This window comes from Orycteropus afer, unplaced genomic scaffold (genome assembly GCF_000298275.1).
Source record: "Orycteropus afer afer isolate SDZICR_OR568_19922 unplaced genomic scaffold, OryAfe1.0 scaffold00193, whole genome shotgun sequence".
Classification (NCBI taxonomy): Eukaryota; Metazoa; Chordata; class Mammalia; order Tubulidentata; family Orycteropodidae; genus Orycteropus; species Orycteropus afer.
The window spans coordinates 3324151-3343302 of NW_006921780.1; the positions used below are offsets into that span (position 1 = coordinate 3324151).

Below are 19152 nucleotides of genomic sequence, written 5' to 3' on the forward strand. Positions count from 1 at the left end.
ACAAGCCCATAGAATGGCATTGTCTCTGTGTTTGAAATTGTCTATCCACCTATGGACAGTTACTTACCAAGTCCAAGGTCCCATCTGGTATGTCATCAAACTCCATAACATCCTCACCATGAACCATTCATTCTACAAACGTGCCAGGATCACTGTCAAGCTCATTTTTATATGTTACATACAGAACTCATACTTTTTTCCCTTTTGTAAATTGGAATGACATATTCCTACTTTCAGTCTTTTCAAATGTAACTGAGAGTGGTCAGCCATCTCGCTGTGAACTAGTGGCGCCAGGCAGCAATGAAACAGAAATTGCTCCTATAGACTTTTTTTTTTTTTTTAAAGGAATAACTTCATGCTATTTCTGAGAAAGTTTCAAATTTTTATACTTTTTACTAAGTTTCAAGAAGATAATAATGCATTCCTGTCAACTAAATCGAACCACAATAAACATAGGTCAATAGGATGAACTTTTTTTTTTTTTTTATTAGGATTTGGGTGAAGATTTACAGAGTAAATTCACTTTTCATACAGCAGTTTACATATACTTTGTCTCATGTCATTGACCAAAATTTACAATGCAGCAGCTCCCCTCCCACTTCCTCCCCATAGTTACCTCCTCCCAGTGTCCATCCCTTCATACTCTTCTGCACCCTGAACTATCTCCCTGTGCATAAGCAGCCCTTCCTTCTCCCATGATTGTTCTCTCCAGGGCATGTGTCTACTTGAGGTAAATGTTTAACTCACATGCCTGTACTTTGTTTGGCTGGAAACCACAGGTGTGGGTTCAATTCCAGACCTGAAGGGCAGCTAGGGGCCATAGTCTCAGTGGTTACACCAGGCTCTATTGGACCAGCAAACCTGGTCCCCACCTTCTTTTTTTTTTTTTTTGCCTCCAAATGATTTTGAGTTTTGTACCACATTGTTCTCCCTCTTTATTCAGGATCTCCTACATCCCTTCCAAGTGGATGGCAGTGGTAGCTGGGCACCATCTAGTTCTTCTGGTCTCATAGTTGTATAGGTTGCAGATCGGATGGTGTACCAGTCGCTAGGACTGATTGTTTCCATTAATTTTGGTTTTCTTCTTTCTTCTTGACGAGGAGAGACCCGTTGTTGCATCTAGATGGCAGCTTGCTAGTTTTTAAGGTCCCAGTCGCTACTTGCCAAAGTAGTAGGTGGAACAATGTTTTGTATAGTATGTTATGCCAGTTGAGCTTGATGTCCCCTGTGACTATGGTCCCAAGCCCACAGGATCAACTACTCGGTCCCTCTGGGTAGCTGGCTGTGACCAAGTAATGACCATAACCTTGCCCCTTGTCAGCTCTACTATACACCTGGGAATTCTGATCATTCACATGAACTTATAGGCCCATTGTCTGCCAACCCTATATATGATCTTGGATACACTCTCCATTTAGACATACCTAATTGTTTAGCTTGTTCACCCATCTATCCGTCCCTATACCCATGTTTGCTTTCACTGACAACTCAGTACTGTATATGCAAAGGGGTTCATATTTGTTGTCTGTACTGCCCATGTAACTCTCTCTGTCTTTCTCATCCTCAATGCTGCCATATTGGTCACTCCCATTTGGTACATTGCCCTTCTCTTCACCCAAATCAATATTTATCTCTATCTATCTAATAGCATTCCCTCCCCTCCCCTCCCACCCTTTTTTTGTTTTTTTAAGTTAAAACGTAGGTGTTTTCAATTCAACACGTAGAGTTTGGAAGTCATCACTCTTGTCCTCCCAAGAAAAAGTTGAATAAACTGATAATTTATATCCATAAGAGATTTGAGGTCACAGGGCAAACTGCCATCCTAGAAACTAAGGAGACAGGCACATACAGAGAATTGCAGTTGACCGGGAGCAGAAATCACTGCTAGTGGGAATCCAAAATGGTACAACTATTTTGAAACACAGTCTGACACTTTCTTACAAAGCTAAACATAGCTTACCACACAGTCATGCTCCTAGACATTTACCCAAATGAGTTAAAAACTTACATCCTCACAAAAACACCTTCTAGTTAGCAGTCAAATCACTTAGGCACTATGCTACCAGAGCTCCCCCAAAACATTTACATATATGTTTATATCACTTTACTCATAATTGTCAAAACTTAGAAGCAACCAAGATGTCCTTCAATAGGTGAATGGGTAAATAAACTGTGGTACATCCATACGATGGAATATTATACTTTGATAAGAAGAAATGAGCTATCAAGCCACAAAGAAATGTGAAGAAATTTTAAATACAGACTACTAAGTGAAAGAAGCCAGTTTAAAAGGCTATATAGTATATGATTCTGACTAGGTGACCTTCAGAGACAATAAAATGATCAGTGGCTGCCAGGTTTTGGGGGAGAGGGACAGAGGTGAACAGGTAGAGCACAGGGTACTTTTAGGACAATAAAATTCTTCTATATGATACCATAATGGTGGATACATGACTTTATGCATTTGCCTAAATCGATTCAACTGTACACTACAAAGAGTAAACCTGAAAATAAACTATGGTCTTTAGTGAGTAATAATGTGTAAATATTGGTTCATCAATTGTCCTAAATATACCACACTATTAAAAAATGTTATAAGCTCTGGTAGCATGGTGCCTAAGGCACTTGACTGCTAATCAGAAGGCTGGTGGTTCAAACTCACCAGCCACTCCTCAGAAGGAAGGTTGGGCAATCTACTTTTGTAGTGATACCCCCTCAGAAACCCAAGGAGGGGTCATTATGAGTTGGGTCTGACTCGATGGCACATAACAACCACAACAACATTAAACAATGTTAATAACAGGGGAAACTGTGTGCAAGGAGAGGGGTTTGATGGGACCTCTGTACTTTTTGTGTAGTTTTTCTGTAAACCTAAAACAGCTTTAAAAATAAAGTTTATTAACATTTAAAATATATATATGCATATAAAATCTACATACACATATATACATATATATCTCTAAGGAGCTCTAGAGGCACAGTGCCTAAGGCATTTGACTGCTAACCAGAAACTTGGTGGTTCAAACCCATCAGCCACTCCATGGAAGGAAAATGTGGCTTTCTACTTCCATAAAGATTTACCACCTTGGAAAGTCAGTGGGGGCTCACTATGAGTCAGAATCGACTCCATGGCAGTGGGTTTTGGTTTGTTTTTATACATATCTCTACATTTGCATATATATCTACTCACATATATATCTACATATATATAGATATATCTACCTACAAATATATATATATATATATATATATATATATATATATATGGCATTGTTGTTGTTGTTGCTATGTGCTGTTGAGTCTATGACATATATGAATGTCAAACATATATTTGTCATCGACCTTTTCCTTTCACTAGAATACATCAAGACTGAGGAGTGATGCCAATTGCCATTGTGGAAATGGGCTCCTAAAATGTTGCAGATTGCCGGTTGGGCTCTGACTATGAAATGAAGATTGGGAGAGTGCTTTCAGCATCAGCACTTGTGAAGGAAAGAAGGAAGGAGAATTGGGCAGAGGGTGAAGTTGAATTGTGATGTAATCACAACAAAAACCTCCAATCATTTTCCAGATGAGAGTTCTGGAGCTGATAGGGCCCATTAGCATTCTGATTGAAGCAAGGGGGCAAGTCTTTATACCCTGAAATAGAAGCATCATTGGAGGCAGTCTACTACTGCATAGGAGTATATGACTTTAGGGGAGACTTTAGCAAAGAACAATTCTTGATGAAGGATTCAGTTGAGATTTTTAGCCTTAAACCCCACCAGCTTCAGGGGAATAAATGCCTGGATATCAAAGGTGCATGATCTGGGTGGTTTACCATAGCATCCAGTAAATATAACATCAGGTAGAAAAGAGTGTATTATTGGTCATCAGATCTTTACCCAAGAGCTTTTATCTAGAGTAAGCAGAACTACTAAGCAACATTAGAAAGAAATGGTTCTTCCATTTGTAGAAATCTGGGTACAAAGCCAAAGATATTTTTATTCTTTGGTCAGCCTTTCATGCCACTGTTTTTTGCAAAGCAGGATGTGTTCACTTGACTTACACGACTTAATTTCCACCGGCTTGTCCAACCCTCAACATGCAGCAGATGTCATGATAACACTTACATGTGTTTTTAGCTGAGGTTTGGTGTTGGTAGTATCCAAGAAGAAACTTCTGAAGGTTAACTCCTGTTGGGAAACTTATCAGGAAATCCTTAAGCCAAGATTCCAGCTTCTGTTCATTAATAAATATATTCAAAAACTGTGGTTAAATTCCTTTTATGACATTATTGCAGGTACATTCACTATACTCAGTAAAAAGAACTATGCTTTTGCTTGTGTTCTTCCAATCTCTATGTTCACTTTCAACATTTCAAAAAGTGTTGATTTTTTTTTGGTATGTTTTCCTTTACAATCTGAGTTTTCTCACCTGGGAATCTCAGGACTATGGAAAATCCGCCTCTGTGCTCTCAGTAGCTGGTACATTATTGCTTTCCCACATTGGCACCCATAATCCCAAGGAAGGATCAGTTAGGGTAGTTCTGACACTTTGGACAGTGTGTACACCATCAATTCAAAGATTCCCCAAGTTGTAATGGGATATTAGCAAATAGTAACATCAGATTACAAGAAAGACTTAAATGTCCACAAAAAAGTATATATGAGTCTATCTCCTCATTTACTGCTTAAAAGGCAGCACAAATTACTCCTATGTCCTTAACAACAACAAAAATGTCTCTCTGAGGTATTTTCCAAACCCTATTTTCATTGTTGTTGTTGTTAGGTGCCGTTGAGTCATTTCTGACTCATAGTGACCCCATGCACAGCAGTAGGAAACACCATCCAATTCCACGCCAGCTCCATGATCCTTGCTGTATTTGAGCCCATTGTTGCAGCTACTGTGTCAATCCATCTCGTCGAAGGCCTTCCACTCTTTCATCGACCCTCCACCTTACCAACTATGACATCCTTCTCCAGGGAATGGTCCCTTCTGACAACATGACCAAAGTAGGTGAGACGAAGTCTGGTCATTCTTGCTTCCAAGAAGCATCTTGGCTGCACTTCCTCCAGGACAGATGTTAGTTCTTTTAGCAGTCCATGGTACATTCAGCATTTGCCAGCACCACAACTCAAAAGCATCAACTCTCCTTTGGTCTTCCTTATTCATTGTCCAGCTCTCAAGTGCATACGAGGCGATTGGAAATATCATGGCCTGTGTCAGGCACACCTTAGTCCTCAAGGAGGCATCCTTGCTCCTCACAGCTCTTGAAAGAGTTCCTTTGCAGCCAACCTGCCCAGTGCTATATGTCATCTAATGTCCTGACTGCTGCTTCCATTAGTGTCGATTGTAGACCCAAGCAACATGAATTCTTTGACAACCTCAATCTTTTATCCATTTTCATTAGTTATTTAGAACTCTTTTGAACTCTGGGTCTTAATAGGGTTGTATTACTCAGAATACCCTCAGAGTGTGTGTAACTGTGTGCACACAGGTAAGAGAAACCTAGGCATGTAACACTTTCTCCAACATTCTTAATATATGCCAAGCCACTTTATACTTTCTCTGGAGCAGGACACGAAGAACCATGACTAACTCAAATGGAAGCCTCCTGTTTTAGCATCCAATTTAATTTAGTCTATAATTCTTCTCCCCATCGCTTAAAGGCATTATTATAATAGTGTTAAAATTAATGCATTTATAAAATTAATACATTTATGAACTCAAAGAAAAGATCCTCACTAAGGGGAGAGGAACTTTCCTCCCATGGCTCTGCGCAGAGCATCTTTCACCTCCTTGTTCCTCAGGCTGTACACAACCGGGTTCAGCAGGGGTGTGATGACGGTGTATGTCACTGAGATGAGTCTGTCCTGCCCCAGGGAACTCTGGGACTTGGGCTTGAGGTAGATGATGGAGGCACACCCATAGTGGATGATGACCACTGTGAGGTGGGAAGCACAGGTGGCAAAAGCCTTCTTTCTACCCTCAGCCTCCTTATCCTTAAGAAGCAATCTTAAGGATAGCAGAGATGATGAGGACATAGGAAATGAAGACCAGGCCCATGGGCAGAACAAGAACACAGACACTGACCACAAAGTTAATGACCTCATTGACAGTGGTGTCTACACAGGCCAACTTCAGCAAGGGTCGCACATCACAGAAGAAGTGAGAGATGACAAAGTCATCACAGAAAGACAGGCCGAACACAGATGTTACCTGGATGATGGCCATACCTAGCCCAATCCCCAGTGACCCAGATGCTAGATTGACACAGGTCCTTTTACTCATGATGATAGAATATCGTAGAGGGTTGCATATGGCCACATAGCGGTCATACCCCATGGCTGTAAGAAGGAAGCAGTTGTTGATGCCAAAGGTGAGGTAGAAGAAGAGCTGTGTGGCACAACCTTGGATGGCAATGCATTGCTGAGGACTTAGGAGGCCAGACAGCATTCTAGGGATGATGGTCACAGTGTAGCAGGTCTCAGAGATGGACAGCATGCTTAGAAAGAAGTACATAGGGGTATGAAGGTGATGATCCAGGCGAATGATGGTAACAATGATGATATTTCCTGAGAGGGTCAGCAGGTACACAGTTAGAAAGACAACAAAAAATATCACCCTGTGCTGCCACCCAAAGCTGGAGAAACCTTCAAAGAGGAACTCAATCACAGCAGTGGAGTTTAGATTTGCCACAGAGGGAAGTCCAGGTCTGAAAAAGCCGGACAAAGCAAAGGGAAGAGTTATGAGCCAAAAACGAAACAGAATGATCATCGGTAAAGGGGGCGAGCCACCAGTCCTCAGCTGTTGGCCAATTACTCAATGATCACCTACACTCATCCTTCTCTTTGGTACTATAGAAGTGTTACCCCAGGACCCTGGGGTGAGGACAGAGATAGAGATGAGAGGTAAAGTGAAGACTAACAGAAAGACATTTTTGTGGAAATAACTACCTGGCCATTGAAGAGGTGGGGGTCCAGGTTAAGGAAGAGGCAGGAAATATCAAGTGTGTCCAGCTCTATAGTTCTTCCTCACTATAGTCTTGAAGTGGGCCTCCAAAGACACTATGAGGAACTTAATGAAAAGGTGAAATATATCTGAGATTAGTATTCTTTCAACATTGTCAGTATGCATTGTCAACACCAAATGCTTTGTAAACGACCTAGAATGACTTCTCCCCAGAATCTTAAGGCCTGGTCTTTACTTTTCTAAGCTCCTGTACCCCAAATCCCCTGCAATCATGAAAGACTAGAAAAGGGAGCACTTGTGCTGTTTTCTTTTTTTTTCCTGGAGACCCTGTACCCAATATCCTCTAAGATCATGAAAAATAGTTTGATCAGGCACTGCAGGTGACTCTTTAGTTTTTTGTTTTGTTTTGTTTTAGGTGACCATTTAGTTATCTCCTTCTTGGATTCTAGCCAAAATCAGTAAAGAGAATAGAATGAATCTGAAAATGTCTCTTCAGGTAGGAAATGTATTTTCCTAGTATGACAGAAAAGATAAAATTTCTTTAATCAAACAAGGACAAGATGCCATATTTTTTACTTCAATTGTGCATACCCCAACTTTATTGCAGTTAGACATGATCTGGTTCAAATTCTCTTTATCTTACCCCATGTGAAAGCAACATGACAGACTTTACTGGGGCAGTGGGTTTGGTTTCACCTTAAACCAAGGCGGGGCAGATTTCACCTTAAACCCATGTCCACTCTTGATAAACATCAGCCATGTTTAACTATTTGCTCCAATTCAGAATGCAGAGGGCCATCATAGTATTGCCTTCTCATTTCCATCAGGAAGACGGTATCTCCTGAAATTCTCTTTCCTTGCCTTCTCCTCTGAATTCCTTCTGTGGACACCTAGCTTCTGGTCACCATCATCATTCTCAATTGCCACTAATCTCCTTCATTTCAGTACAGTCTATTTCAAGTTTTCTTTCTGAACATTATTATAACCTTCTTTTTAAAAATCTGCTCATGGAGTTCTGTATAAGCTTCTTCAACAACCCTTCAAAAATTTTATAATATTGAAGTATTCATATTTCATAATACAGTCATCCCCTGGTATCCATGGGGGATTGGTTATAGGACCTCATAGATATCAAAATCTGTGGATATTCAAACACTCATATAAAATGGTGTAGTATTTGCATATAATTTGGATTCACCCAAATACTTTAAATCATCTATGGAATATTTATAATACCTAATACAATGTCAATTCTATGTGAATAGCACTTTACACTCTGTCAGCCTTTGAAGAATTGCTTTGACTTCTTAATTGCTTTCTTTCTCCCTCTTGCTTTCTTTTTCTGTCATATTTTTGATCTGCAGTTGGTTTAATCTGCAGATACAGAACCCTTGGATACGAAGGACTGACTGTTCATAATATTCAAACTCATTTGTAAATTGATTATAGTAATATTCCATAGAGTTGCTGTGAGGATTAAGTAGGTTCATGTATTTGAAGAGATTAACATATTACCTAACACATACAAAACGCCAAACCCAACCCACTGCCATTGTCTATTCCAATTTACAGTGACCCTATAGGACAGAGTAGAACTGCCCCATAGGGTTTCCAAGGGTGTAAATCTTTACAAAAGCAGACTGCCTCATCTTTCTCCCACAAGCAGCTGGTGGGTTCCAACCATTGACTTTGTTAGCAGCCAAATGCCTTAACCACTAGCCAACTAGACCTCCTTAGTTAACACAAAACAAAAACCAAACCCATTGCCTTTGAGTCAATTCTGACTCATAGTGACTCCCATTGGGTTTCCAAGGTGATAAATCTTTAGGGAAGTAGATTGACCCCCATCGTCCACGGAGTGGCTTGTTGGTTTGAACCACCAACCTTCTGGTTAGCAGCCAAGTGCCTTAGACACTGCACCATCAGAGCTCCTTTACATAATACATAAAAACTCAAAAAATTCACTGCCCTCAAGTCAGATCTGACTCATAGTGACCCCTCCTTGGGTTTCCAAGGTGGTTTCACTATGGAAGTAGATTGCCCAATCTTATTCCGAGGAGATTTGAACCACCAGCCTTCTGGTTAGCAAATGCCTTAGGCACCACACCACCAGAGCTCCTAGTGATTATTATTCCTTTCTATTTTTCACAAATGAACCAGCTTAAATTGCTAAGAGGAGCAGAGTGAAGAAGGAAGAAAGACTTTAGCCTATAATTCTAAGATTTGTAATAACCCTGTGATTACTCTAGCTTTGGTTTTATAAAATATCATTTATCTTCCACTGCTCATAAGAAAATTTTCTAGCTCTTTTAAAATCTTTCTTGAAATGTATTGACCAAAACCATGCACACTGCATTACTATCCCAACATAGGTGTAGATTAAGTAAAAAAGAGAAGAATGTGGAACAAAACTCAAAATCATCATTAAAAAAAAAGGCCAGTTTGCTAGTTTGATAGAGCCTGGTGAGACACCTGAGATTATGGCCCCTAAATATCCTTAAGGTCTGGAACCTGTGGTTTCCAGCCAAACAATAGACAGGCAGATGGGGGTGAACACTTACATTCGATAGATACACTGTTTGGAGCAATCAATCGTGGGAGATCAGAAGGTCAGAATTTGTGCAGGGAGATAGTGATGGGAGGAGGGGGCAGGAGTGCATGGGAGGGAAGGACACAGGGAAGAGGTAACTACAGGTAGGAAGTGGGAGGAGAACTGTTACATTGTAAGGAATTACAGTCAATGTCATGAAACAAAATGTGTATGAACTGCTATATGGAAAATGAATTTGCCCTATAAACGTTAACCCAAATCACAATAAAAATTTGAGAAAAAAATGATTTTCAATTTTGCTTCTAATCCCCTTCTAGAAGATACTCAACATTTTACTTCTTCTTTGGGTCATAGTATTTCACCTGGCTACTGTATCTAGGAATCTTCTTCAGCGACAGCTAGCTCTTCTTCCTGTGTTATAATGGAGAGTTTGGAGCTCTCTCACTGTAAAATCACATTTTCCCCTTGCACACATTGAAATTAATGTAGTTTATAACTTAATTCCATTTTATTCACCAGAAGATCTTACTCATGCCTGTGGCCTAGGATATTTTTCTGTTCCTTTTCACCTCCATACCATTACTTAGCACCTTAGAAAAGTGTATCCCTGCAACATTTATGGGAGAATCTTTCCAACATAATAGTAAAGTGGTACAGAGAGTAGGATGAAGAAATTAAATACATTTTCAAAGGGAATATTGCTCATCTAGAGATTAGGAAACGTGGGTGAGGAGGGAAAGATGAGAGACAAAATGTACAGAGGTTACAAATGAACAAAAACTTTGAAATCCAGAAAATGTCTTTGACTTTAGAGTTTTTACTGTTGTTTCTTTTATAAGTCTTGGTGGCACAGTGGTTAAGTGCTTAGCTGCTAATTGAAAGGTTGCAGTTGGAATCCACCAGCAACTGTGTGGTAGAAAGATGCTGTGGTCTGCTTCTGTAAAGATTTACAGCCTTGGAAACCCTGTGAGGAAGTTCTACTCTGTCAGATAGGGTCACTGTGAGTCAGAATTCAACTCAATGGCAATGGGTTATGTTTAGTCTTTTAAATACATGACCACAAAAGGGTTAAATAAGTCCTGTCCCTGACTCAACCCCTGGATGAGCGTACAATTTACATTTTTTCCTAGAAAAGTGTACTTGTTCATCTGATTGCTTCTGATTTTTTTTTTTTTTTTTTTTGCCCCCTGTGCCTAAATAATAAAATTTTACTTCAAAACCATTTCTTTTGTAGTTCAAACTTGCAAACATGTATTGAACTATCACAGGGTATAAGAACTGTGCTAGTGCTAGGAAATCAAGGAAGAGTAAAACATAATCTTTTCCCCCATGGGGCTTAAATCCTTGGGCAGCCTTTCATATAGGACCCAATCAAAGGCCCTGGAAGCTTTATGTCCCTCTTCTCCACATTAGTCTACCTACCAATGTTTCCAAACTCTTTGAAGTGACACATGTTCCCTTTCTTCTACAGATTATCTCTGATTGTGTGATAAAAATGTATATGCTGTAATAAACATCACACATCTTAACAGATAACAAAGTGAAACTCACCAAGTAGCTTGTTGCTTGTTTCTTGGATCTTCTAGCCAGCTGTGCTCATGTCTGAGAGTGACATCCACCACTCCGGAAATTTGACAGCCTGCAATACCAGATTATGAATTTTTACTAATAGTAACAAAGTACTTTCAGTGTCTTTTCTGGTATTATATAAAACCCATCTGTTATTTAAGTTTACATCACTTGTTAAAAATACTGCCATTTACCCAAATTATCTATGCATTTCCTTCTTTGAAAGTCACTACTCTTTTAATAGGCAGAGATATGGTTCAACAGAAATTCCTCCTTCAGTGGAAAATCTTTAGACACCATCCAGAAAGGACCACCTAAAAGAAAAAGAAAATCAGGCCTATCCCAGTACCAGTGTCTGACTCTGGACGTGAAGAACAGAAAAAAATCATATTGTTTCTCTAGATTCTCATAGTCCCACCCACTAGATGAAGCTCCACTGTGAGTCTGAAAGCATACATTCTGGTTTAGGGGTTCTTAATATGGCACTGAATTATCTGGCCCAGACTCCTGGGTCTTTCTTCCCAAAACAGCACTTACTGCTCCCCAGTGATCAATAGCAGAAAGCAGATTCCAAACAGCACAGCACCTTGAGACCTCGTTACTGAGGCAGCTCATTTCTTAATGGCAAAACTAACACTTTGGAAGGTAGGATAGAGTAGGCTATTGCGTATAATATTTGAGGTGAGAAGGTTGATTTCTCTTGCTGAGGTAGGCCATGGTCCTACCCAGATTCATCTCATACTTCTATTCACTTCTCTGGCACCAAGGAAGGGGATTTAAGGAAGGGGATTAATGATCTTCGTAAGGGAGGCAAAAGAGCAGCAACTGTAGGATTGTAAGCCTGGCCCTATGCTGCCAGGCACACAGAAGGCTGACATTCATATATGTTGACATTTGAAATCAGTTGATAGAATCATCAACCTTATCCCTGAGTTTTCTTATAAGAACTTTTATACTTTTTATCTGCTCTTTCTTGTTTATGCTTTGCTTGCCATCCACTCTACATTCTTTTGGAGCCCCAAGCTCAATTTTCTCCAAGGTCTCAGTTTTGCCAGGTCATCTTCCATGTACTAAATTGTTCACATTATCCACCCACATAAATGTAAAATAAGGAGCATCTATAGTCTTAAAAGGGAGCTCTGGTAGCATAGTGGCTAAGGCACTTGACTGTTAACCAGACGGCTGGCAGTTCAAATCCACCAGCCACTCCTCAGAAGGAAGATGGGGCAATCTACTTCCATAGTGATATTGCCTTGGAGACCCAAGGAGGAGTCACTATGAGTCGGCACATAACAACAACAAATAGTCTTAAAATAGATATAAGTTGTCACTTAATTGTCACATATTTTTAAAAACTATTTAATCATTTCCTTGCATTTATCTTCCCAACCCAATAATGAACTCCTTTAGATACTCTTCACATTCATCTTTTGTTCTTCAGTATACATACAGCTGCTACTACCAATATCAGTACTACTAAAACTTATTACATGTGCTTATTATATCCTGGGAGCTCTGGTGGCATAGTGCCTAAAGCACTTGACTGCTAACCAGAAGGCTGGCAGTTCAAACCCACCAGCCACTCTTCAGAAGGAGGGTTGGGCAATCTACATCCGTGGTGATATCACCTCAGAAACCCAGGGAGGGGTCGTTATGAGTCAGATCCAACTCGATGGCAGTGCATTGCATTGTTTTATATCTTAGGTATTAAACCATCCAATGTACATATATTAGCTCATTTAATTAGGTACTATTCCTATACTCTTTTTTTTTTTCAGAAAAGAAAACTGAGGCACAGATTTTCATGTAATTTTCACCAGGATACTGAGCTGATAAATGGGAATAAAGATTTAAATCCAAGTAGCTTAGTTCCAAAAGTTGTGCTTCTATGCAATGCTGGATGCAAAATAATTCTCATTATTGATTAGATTCAATTTAATGGTGGTACTAATAGAGGTAACAATCTAAGAAGGTATGTTGGTGTTAGTGAAAAAAGCATTAGACTAGTTATTAAATTTATTCACGTCTTAATCAATATCTACAACTAGCAATGTATGTGAGTGTTTGGATAAAGCATTTGTCTCTCTGACCCACTATTCATTTGTGAGTGATGAGATCCCCATGTTGTGGTGCTGATGATGCTGATGACCATCATCATCATTTCTGCCAGATTTTGCCTCTCAGTCTAGATCTTTTACACTGTTTTATATGATCTCACAATAACACAATGAGGTAGATACTATTATCCCCATTTTACAAATAAATAAACAAAGGCGAAGAGAGTTTAGGGAGCTCTGGTGGTACAGTGCCTAAAACATTTGACTGCTAACCAGGAGGCTGACAGTTCAAACCCAACAGCCACTCCTTGGAAGGAGGGTTGGGCAATCTACTTCCACAGTGATACTGCCTCGGAAACCCAAGGAGGGGTCACTATGAATTGGATCCGACTCTACGGCAGTGAGTTGAGTGAGTAAGAGAGTTTAAGTAACTACTCAGAATTAGTAAGGAAGTGAACTGAAATAAGTGACTCCTAGAGTTCTTTCCAATTTGCTACTCTCCTCAAATCTATAAAATTAAAGGATAGAATTAATTCTCTAGAATAATGGGATAATAATAACAAGCTGTGGATACAGCTACCAACTCAGTGAACTTTTGAAAAGCCAAGTTTTCAGAAAGAAATGTGCAGAAATGTAACCTTCACATACAGTTTTTTGTGGGTTGTTCAGGGATCTGCAATTTGTAGTCTATCGTCTTCAATCACTAGACCAACAAATTGAGCAGAGCTGTCTCCATTCCCTGAAAGGTTGCACCCTAAGTAAAAGGATAATGTGGAAATAACCCTCATAAAGATTGAAATCCCATTCCAAAGTATCTTAATCCTGGTTGCATTGATAGACTAATTAACTGTGAGGAAGATAAATAAAAACTTCACTAGAAGAAGATAATATCATATACAGCCTCAATTTGTCTTTATAATTTTTCTTCTTTCAGAAGCAGATTGCCAGACCTATCTTCTGAGATACCTCTGGTTGAGTAGGAACTGCCACCTTTCAGCTATGGCCAAGTGTTTAACCTGCCACCACCCAGGGACTCCCTGGTGACATGATTACACATTAGATAAGATTCTATCTTAACAGAATGTAGCAAGACACTTTCCTTTACTAGCTTTGAAGACGTAAAAGCAGCCATATTTTTGACTGCTAACCAGAAAGCTGACAGTTCAAACCCACCAGCTGCTCTTCAAAAGGAAGATCGCTCAATCAACTTCCATAATGATGTTGTTGTTGTTGTTGTTTTGCCGTCGAGTCGGCCCCGACTCATAGCGACCCCTCCTTGGGTTTCCGAGGCAGTATCACTACAGAAGTAGGATTGCCCAACCTTCCTTCCGAGGAGTGGCTTGTGGGTTTGAACCGCCAGCCTTCTGGTGAGCAGTCAAGTGCCTTAGGCACTATGCTACCAGAGCTCCCTCCATAGTGATAATGCCTTGGAATCCCAAGGAGGGGTCGCTATGAGTCAGATCCCACTCGGCGGCAGTGAGTTTGGTTTTGTGGTTTGGTGGCCATGTGGCAAGAAGTGTAAGCAATCTGTTGGAGCTTAGAGCACTACTCAGCTGATAGCCAGCAAGAAAATGAGACCTCAATCCTTTAACCACAAGGAACGGAACTCTGTCAACAAACACTTGACATTAGAAGAGGAACTCCATAAAGGAACATAGCCCAGGTGATATTTTGATTGTAGCTTTATGAAAATCTGAGCTGAGGACCCAGCTAAGTTATGCCAGAACTTCTGGCCATAAAAATTGTGAAATTGTGTTGTATTGAGCTACCAAATTTGTGATAATTTGTTTTGCAGCAATAGAAAATTAGTAAAATTATCATTATGCTGAAGAAAATAGATGGTAAACTGTGGAATTACAGCAGAGAACTGGAATCTATTTTTAAAGGAGTAACATTAAAGACTAGAACTAACTAAAAAAATGAAATAACTAAAATTAAAACCTTAATTGAATATTTTAATAGCATGTTAGAAACAACAGGAGATAATCAGTGAATTTGAAAACATGTCAGTAGAAAATACTAGGCTGAACCATGATCAGGAAAAGAATAAAGCAATGTATGTCACAGAGCAGAAGAGGCATATCTTGTTTTTGTTGTTAGGTGCCATCAAGTGGCTCCAGATTATAGCTACAACAAAAACACTGCCCATTTCTACATCATCCTTACAATCACTGCTCTGTTTGAGCTCATTGGTATAACCACTGTCATCTCGTCCATGATCTTTCTCTTTTTTGCTGACCCTCCACTTGACCATGCATATCTCTCTCCAGAGATGATCCCTTCTGATTAGATGACAAAGTACAAGAAATGAAGTCTGGCCATTATAGCTTCTAAATCCAGTGAAAGGCCTAAAAACAAACAAACAAAAAGCTCCTGCCATCAAGTCAATTCCACTCATAGTGACCCCTCCTTGGGTTTCTGACTCAGTATCACTACAGAAGTAGATTGCCCAACCTTCCTTCCGAGGAGTGGCTGGTGGGTTTGAAGCACCAGCCTTCTGGTTAGCAGTCAGATGCCTTAAGCACTATGTACCACAAGTAAAATTAAATCCTTGACAATTTCAATCTTTTCTCCATTTATTATGATGCTGCTTATTGGTCCAGTTGTGGTGTTAGTTTTCTTTATGTTAAGGTATAATCCATACTGTAGGCTGTGGTCTCTGATCTTCATCAGTAAGTGCTTCAAGTCTTTACTTTCAGCAAGTAAGTTTGTGTCATCTATATATATCAGGTTATTCATTAGTCTTCTTTAATTCTGATGCTGTACTCTTCTTTATATACCCCAGATTCTGAGGTTATTTGCTCAGGTACAGATTGAATAATTATGGTGAAAGGATATAACTCTGACATATACTTTTTCTGATTTTAAACCAGGCTGTTTCCCCTTGTTCTGTTTGAACGAATGATTCTAAATTTATGTCCAGGTTCCTCATGAGTACAATTAAATATTCTGGAATTCCCATTCCTCATATTATCCATAATTTGTTATGATCCACACCGTCTAATGTTTTGGCATAGTCAACAGAGAACACAAAGATTGTTCTGGTATTCTCTGCTTTCACCCAAGATCCATCTAACATTAGGAAGGATATTTCTCATATCACATCCTCTTCTGAATGTGGTTTGAGTTTCTGGTAGTTCCCTGTCAATGTACTGCTGCATTCATTTTTTTTTTTTTCCAGCAAAATTTTACTTGCATGTGGTATTAATGATATTGTTCAATAATTTCTGCATTCTGTTGGATCACTTATTTTCTGGCATGGGCACTAATATGAATCTCTTCAGTCAATTGGCCAGGTAGTTTTCTTCCATATTTCTTGGTATAAACAACTGAGGGCTTCCAGCATTGCATCTGTTTGTTGAAACATCTCAATGACTATTCCATCAGTTCCTGTGGGTATTTTTTTTTTTTTTTTTGCCAATTCCTTCAGTGCTGCTTGGACTTTTTCCTTTAATACAATTGGTTTTTGATCATATGCTACCTCCTGAAATGGTACAACATAAACCATTTCTTTTTGGTACAGTGACTCTATGTATTTCTTCCATCTTCTTTTGATGCTTCCTGCCTTGTTTGATATTTTGCCCATAGATTCCTCCAGTATTGCAACTCCAGGCTTAAATTTTTTCTTCAGTTTTTTAAGCTTGAGAAATGCCAAGCATGTTCTTCCCTTTTGGTTTTCTAACTCTAGTTCTTTGCATATTTCATTATAATATTTTACTTTGTCTTCTTGAGCTACCCTTTGAAATCTTCTGTTTAGCTCTTTGACTTATCATGTCTTCCATTTGCTTTAGGTACTCTCAGTTCAAGATCAAGTTTCAGAGTGTCTTCTGACATTCATTTTGGTCTTTTTTTTTTTTTCCTGTCTTTTTAATGACAATTTGCTTTCTTCATGTATGATGTCATCCTACAACTAGTCTGGTCTTTGATCATTGATTTTCAATGTGTTAAATATATTCTTCAGATGGTATCTAAATTCAGGTAGGATATACTCATGGTCATATATTGCCTCTGATGAACTTGTTTTAATTTTTTTAAATGCATTTTATTAAAATATAATTCATGTACAGTGAAATACATAAAGCTAAAGTGGCATGGGTCAATGATTTTTTTTTGCAGTGTTCCCTCCCCTCCCTTCCCACCCCTGGCAACCAACAAAGAAAGCTTCCCTCCATATATAAACCTTTCCTTGACCCTCCACAACAATGAACTAATACAATATTTGTCCTTCTGTAGTTGACTTATTTCACTCAGCATAATATCCTCTAAGTTCATCCATATTACGTGGTGTTTTGCAGACTCTACATTATTCTTTAGTGCTGCAAAGCATTCCATTATGTGTATATACCATAATTTGGTCATCCACTCTTCCACTATAAATCTTAGAGACAAGTCCCTTGACAGATGTGTAATTATAGGCAAATATGAATTTGTTGTTGTCATTTTTGTTATGTGGTTTTTCATGGTGTCAATTTCTCTGTTCCATATAATTTTCTGTGCTGAGCTCATTTTGTTTATGAATCATGTTATTACTTCCTTCATTGCTATTGTTTTAGTGTTTGGTGAATATTTATACTGGTCTTCTTTTTTATGTGAAGGTTTATCATTTTTCTTTGAGGTTACCCTGTGATTTCTAGTTTTCTTCCCAAGTTTAGAACAGTTTGTTCTATCTTGTAGTTGTCTTGATTTCCCTACCATCTAGAAGTTCTGTAATGACAGTTTTTTCCCTCTTTTTGGTTTGTAGTTGTCCTTATATGTCAATTGATGTCTCTGGTTCCCTGTTTACAATCTTGTAGGCTTCTTTCCTTTGGATACTTCCATAGCTGAGTTGGTTTCTGGGTTATATCATTATGGGTGTTAATGGTCAGTTGTTGTTGGTTGTTGTTGCTTCTCTGTCCAAAGGGGTCCCTTTAGCATCTCTTGTAAGGTTGGTCTTGTTTTAACAAATTCCCTTAATTTCAGCTTATCTGGAAATATCATAATTTCACCATCATATTTGAGGGACAATTTTGCTGGGTACATAATTCTTGGTTGGAAAATTTTCTCTTTCAGGGTTTTAATATACCATCCCATTGTCTTCTCGCCTGCATGGTTTCTGCGAAGAAATCCAAGCTTAGTCTTACTGGTTGCCCTTGTAGGTAATTTTTCGTTTCTCCCATGCTGCTCTCATGATTCTTTCTTTGTCTTGGTTTTGGTGACTTTCTGATGATATCTTTTGGTGATTTTCTTTCGTGGTCTATCCTGTTTAGGGTACGTTGAACTTCCTGAATAGATATATTCTCATTTTTCATTATACCAGGAAAATTCTCTTCCAAAAATTCTTCAACAATTTTCTCTGTGATTTTATTTGTCTCTTCTCTGTGTTTTCCCTAAATATAATTCTTTTGAGTTCCTTATCAGGGAGTTCCAATGCTGTGTCTTCCTCAGGGATGTGTTTTGGGTCTGTATCCTCGTCCCTTGTTTCTCCTGCTTTATCTTGCGTCTTTGTGTGGACTGTGATGCTCTGTTGTCTCTGAGGTATTGTGATGTTTTTGTGTTTATATTTAATTGGTGATTTTATACTGGAGTTACTTGCCCATGATTTTCATTTTCTTTGTTTTGTTTGTATGTTATCTATACAAGCAAGGTACTGTGCTTCTCTATTCACTAGTTGACAGCACTTATACATTCACCACCTGTCTCTTTTCCTGTTGTCAGCCTCTCATATGTCCCTGCCAATCTTGGGAAACAGAGCCTATTCTTAGGTCCCTGGAATCCAAATGAGAATGCTATCACTTTAAAATCCAAATGGTTGCCACTTGTAAAGATTCAAAATGGCTGCCCCCTTGGTCACTTTAAATATCCAAAATGGCTGCCACATGTAAACAATCAAAATGGCTGTGTCCTCTGGACAGTGGAAAGTCAACAGCTCAGGTTGTCTCCCTCCTTGCTGTTTCCCTTCCTAATCATAGGCCACAAGTGCAGTCATCCCTGCAACCCTTGGTGACCAGGGCTGATCTTTAGGTCAATTCTCAAGTCCCAACA

The 19152-nt window shown here is 39.1% G+C and overlaps 1 protein-coding gene across 1 annotated transcript in view; it reads right to left on the bottom strand.

The window, feature by feature from the left end:
• LOC103202843 (olfactory receptor 10J1-like) overlaps positions 1-6759 on the bottom strand; it is a 64335-nt gene extending 57576 nt beyond the window's left edge. The window contains 1 exon segment of the mRNA XM_007947780.2: positions 6182-6759. Within this exon segment, the coding sequence (XP_007945971.2) occupies positions 6182-6759 (578 nt within the window).
• Positions 6760-19152: the final 12393 nt, after the last annotated feature.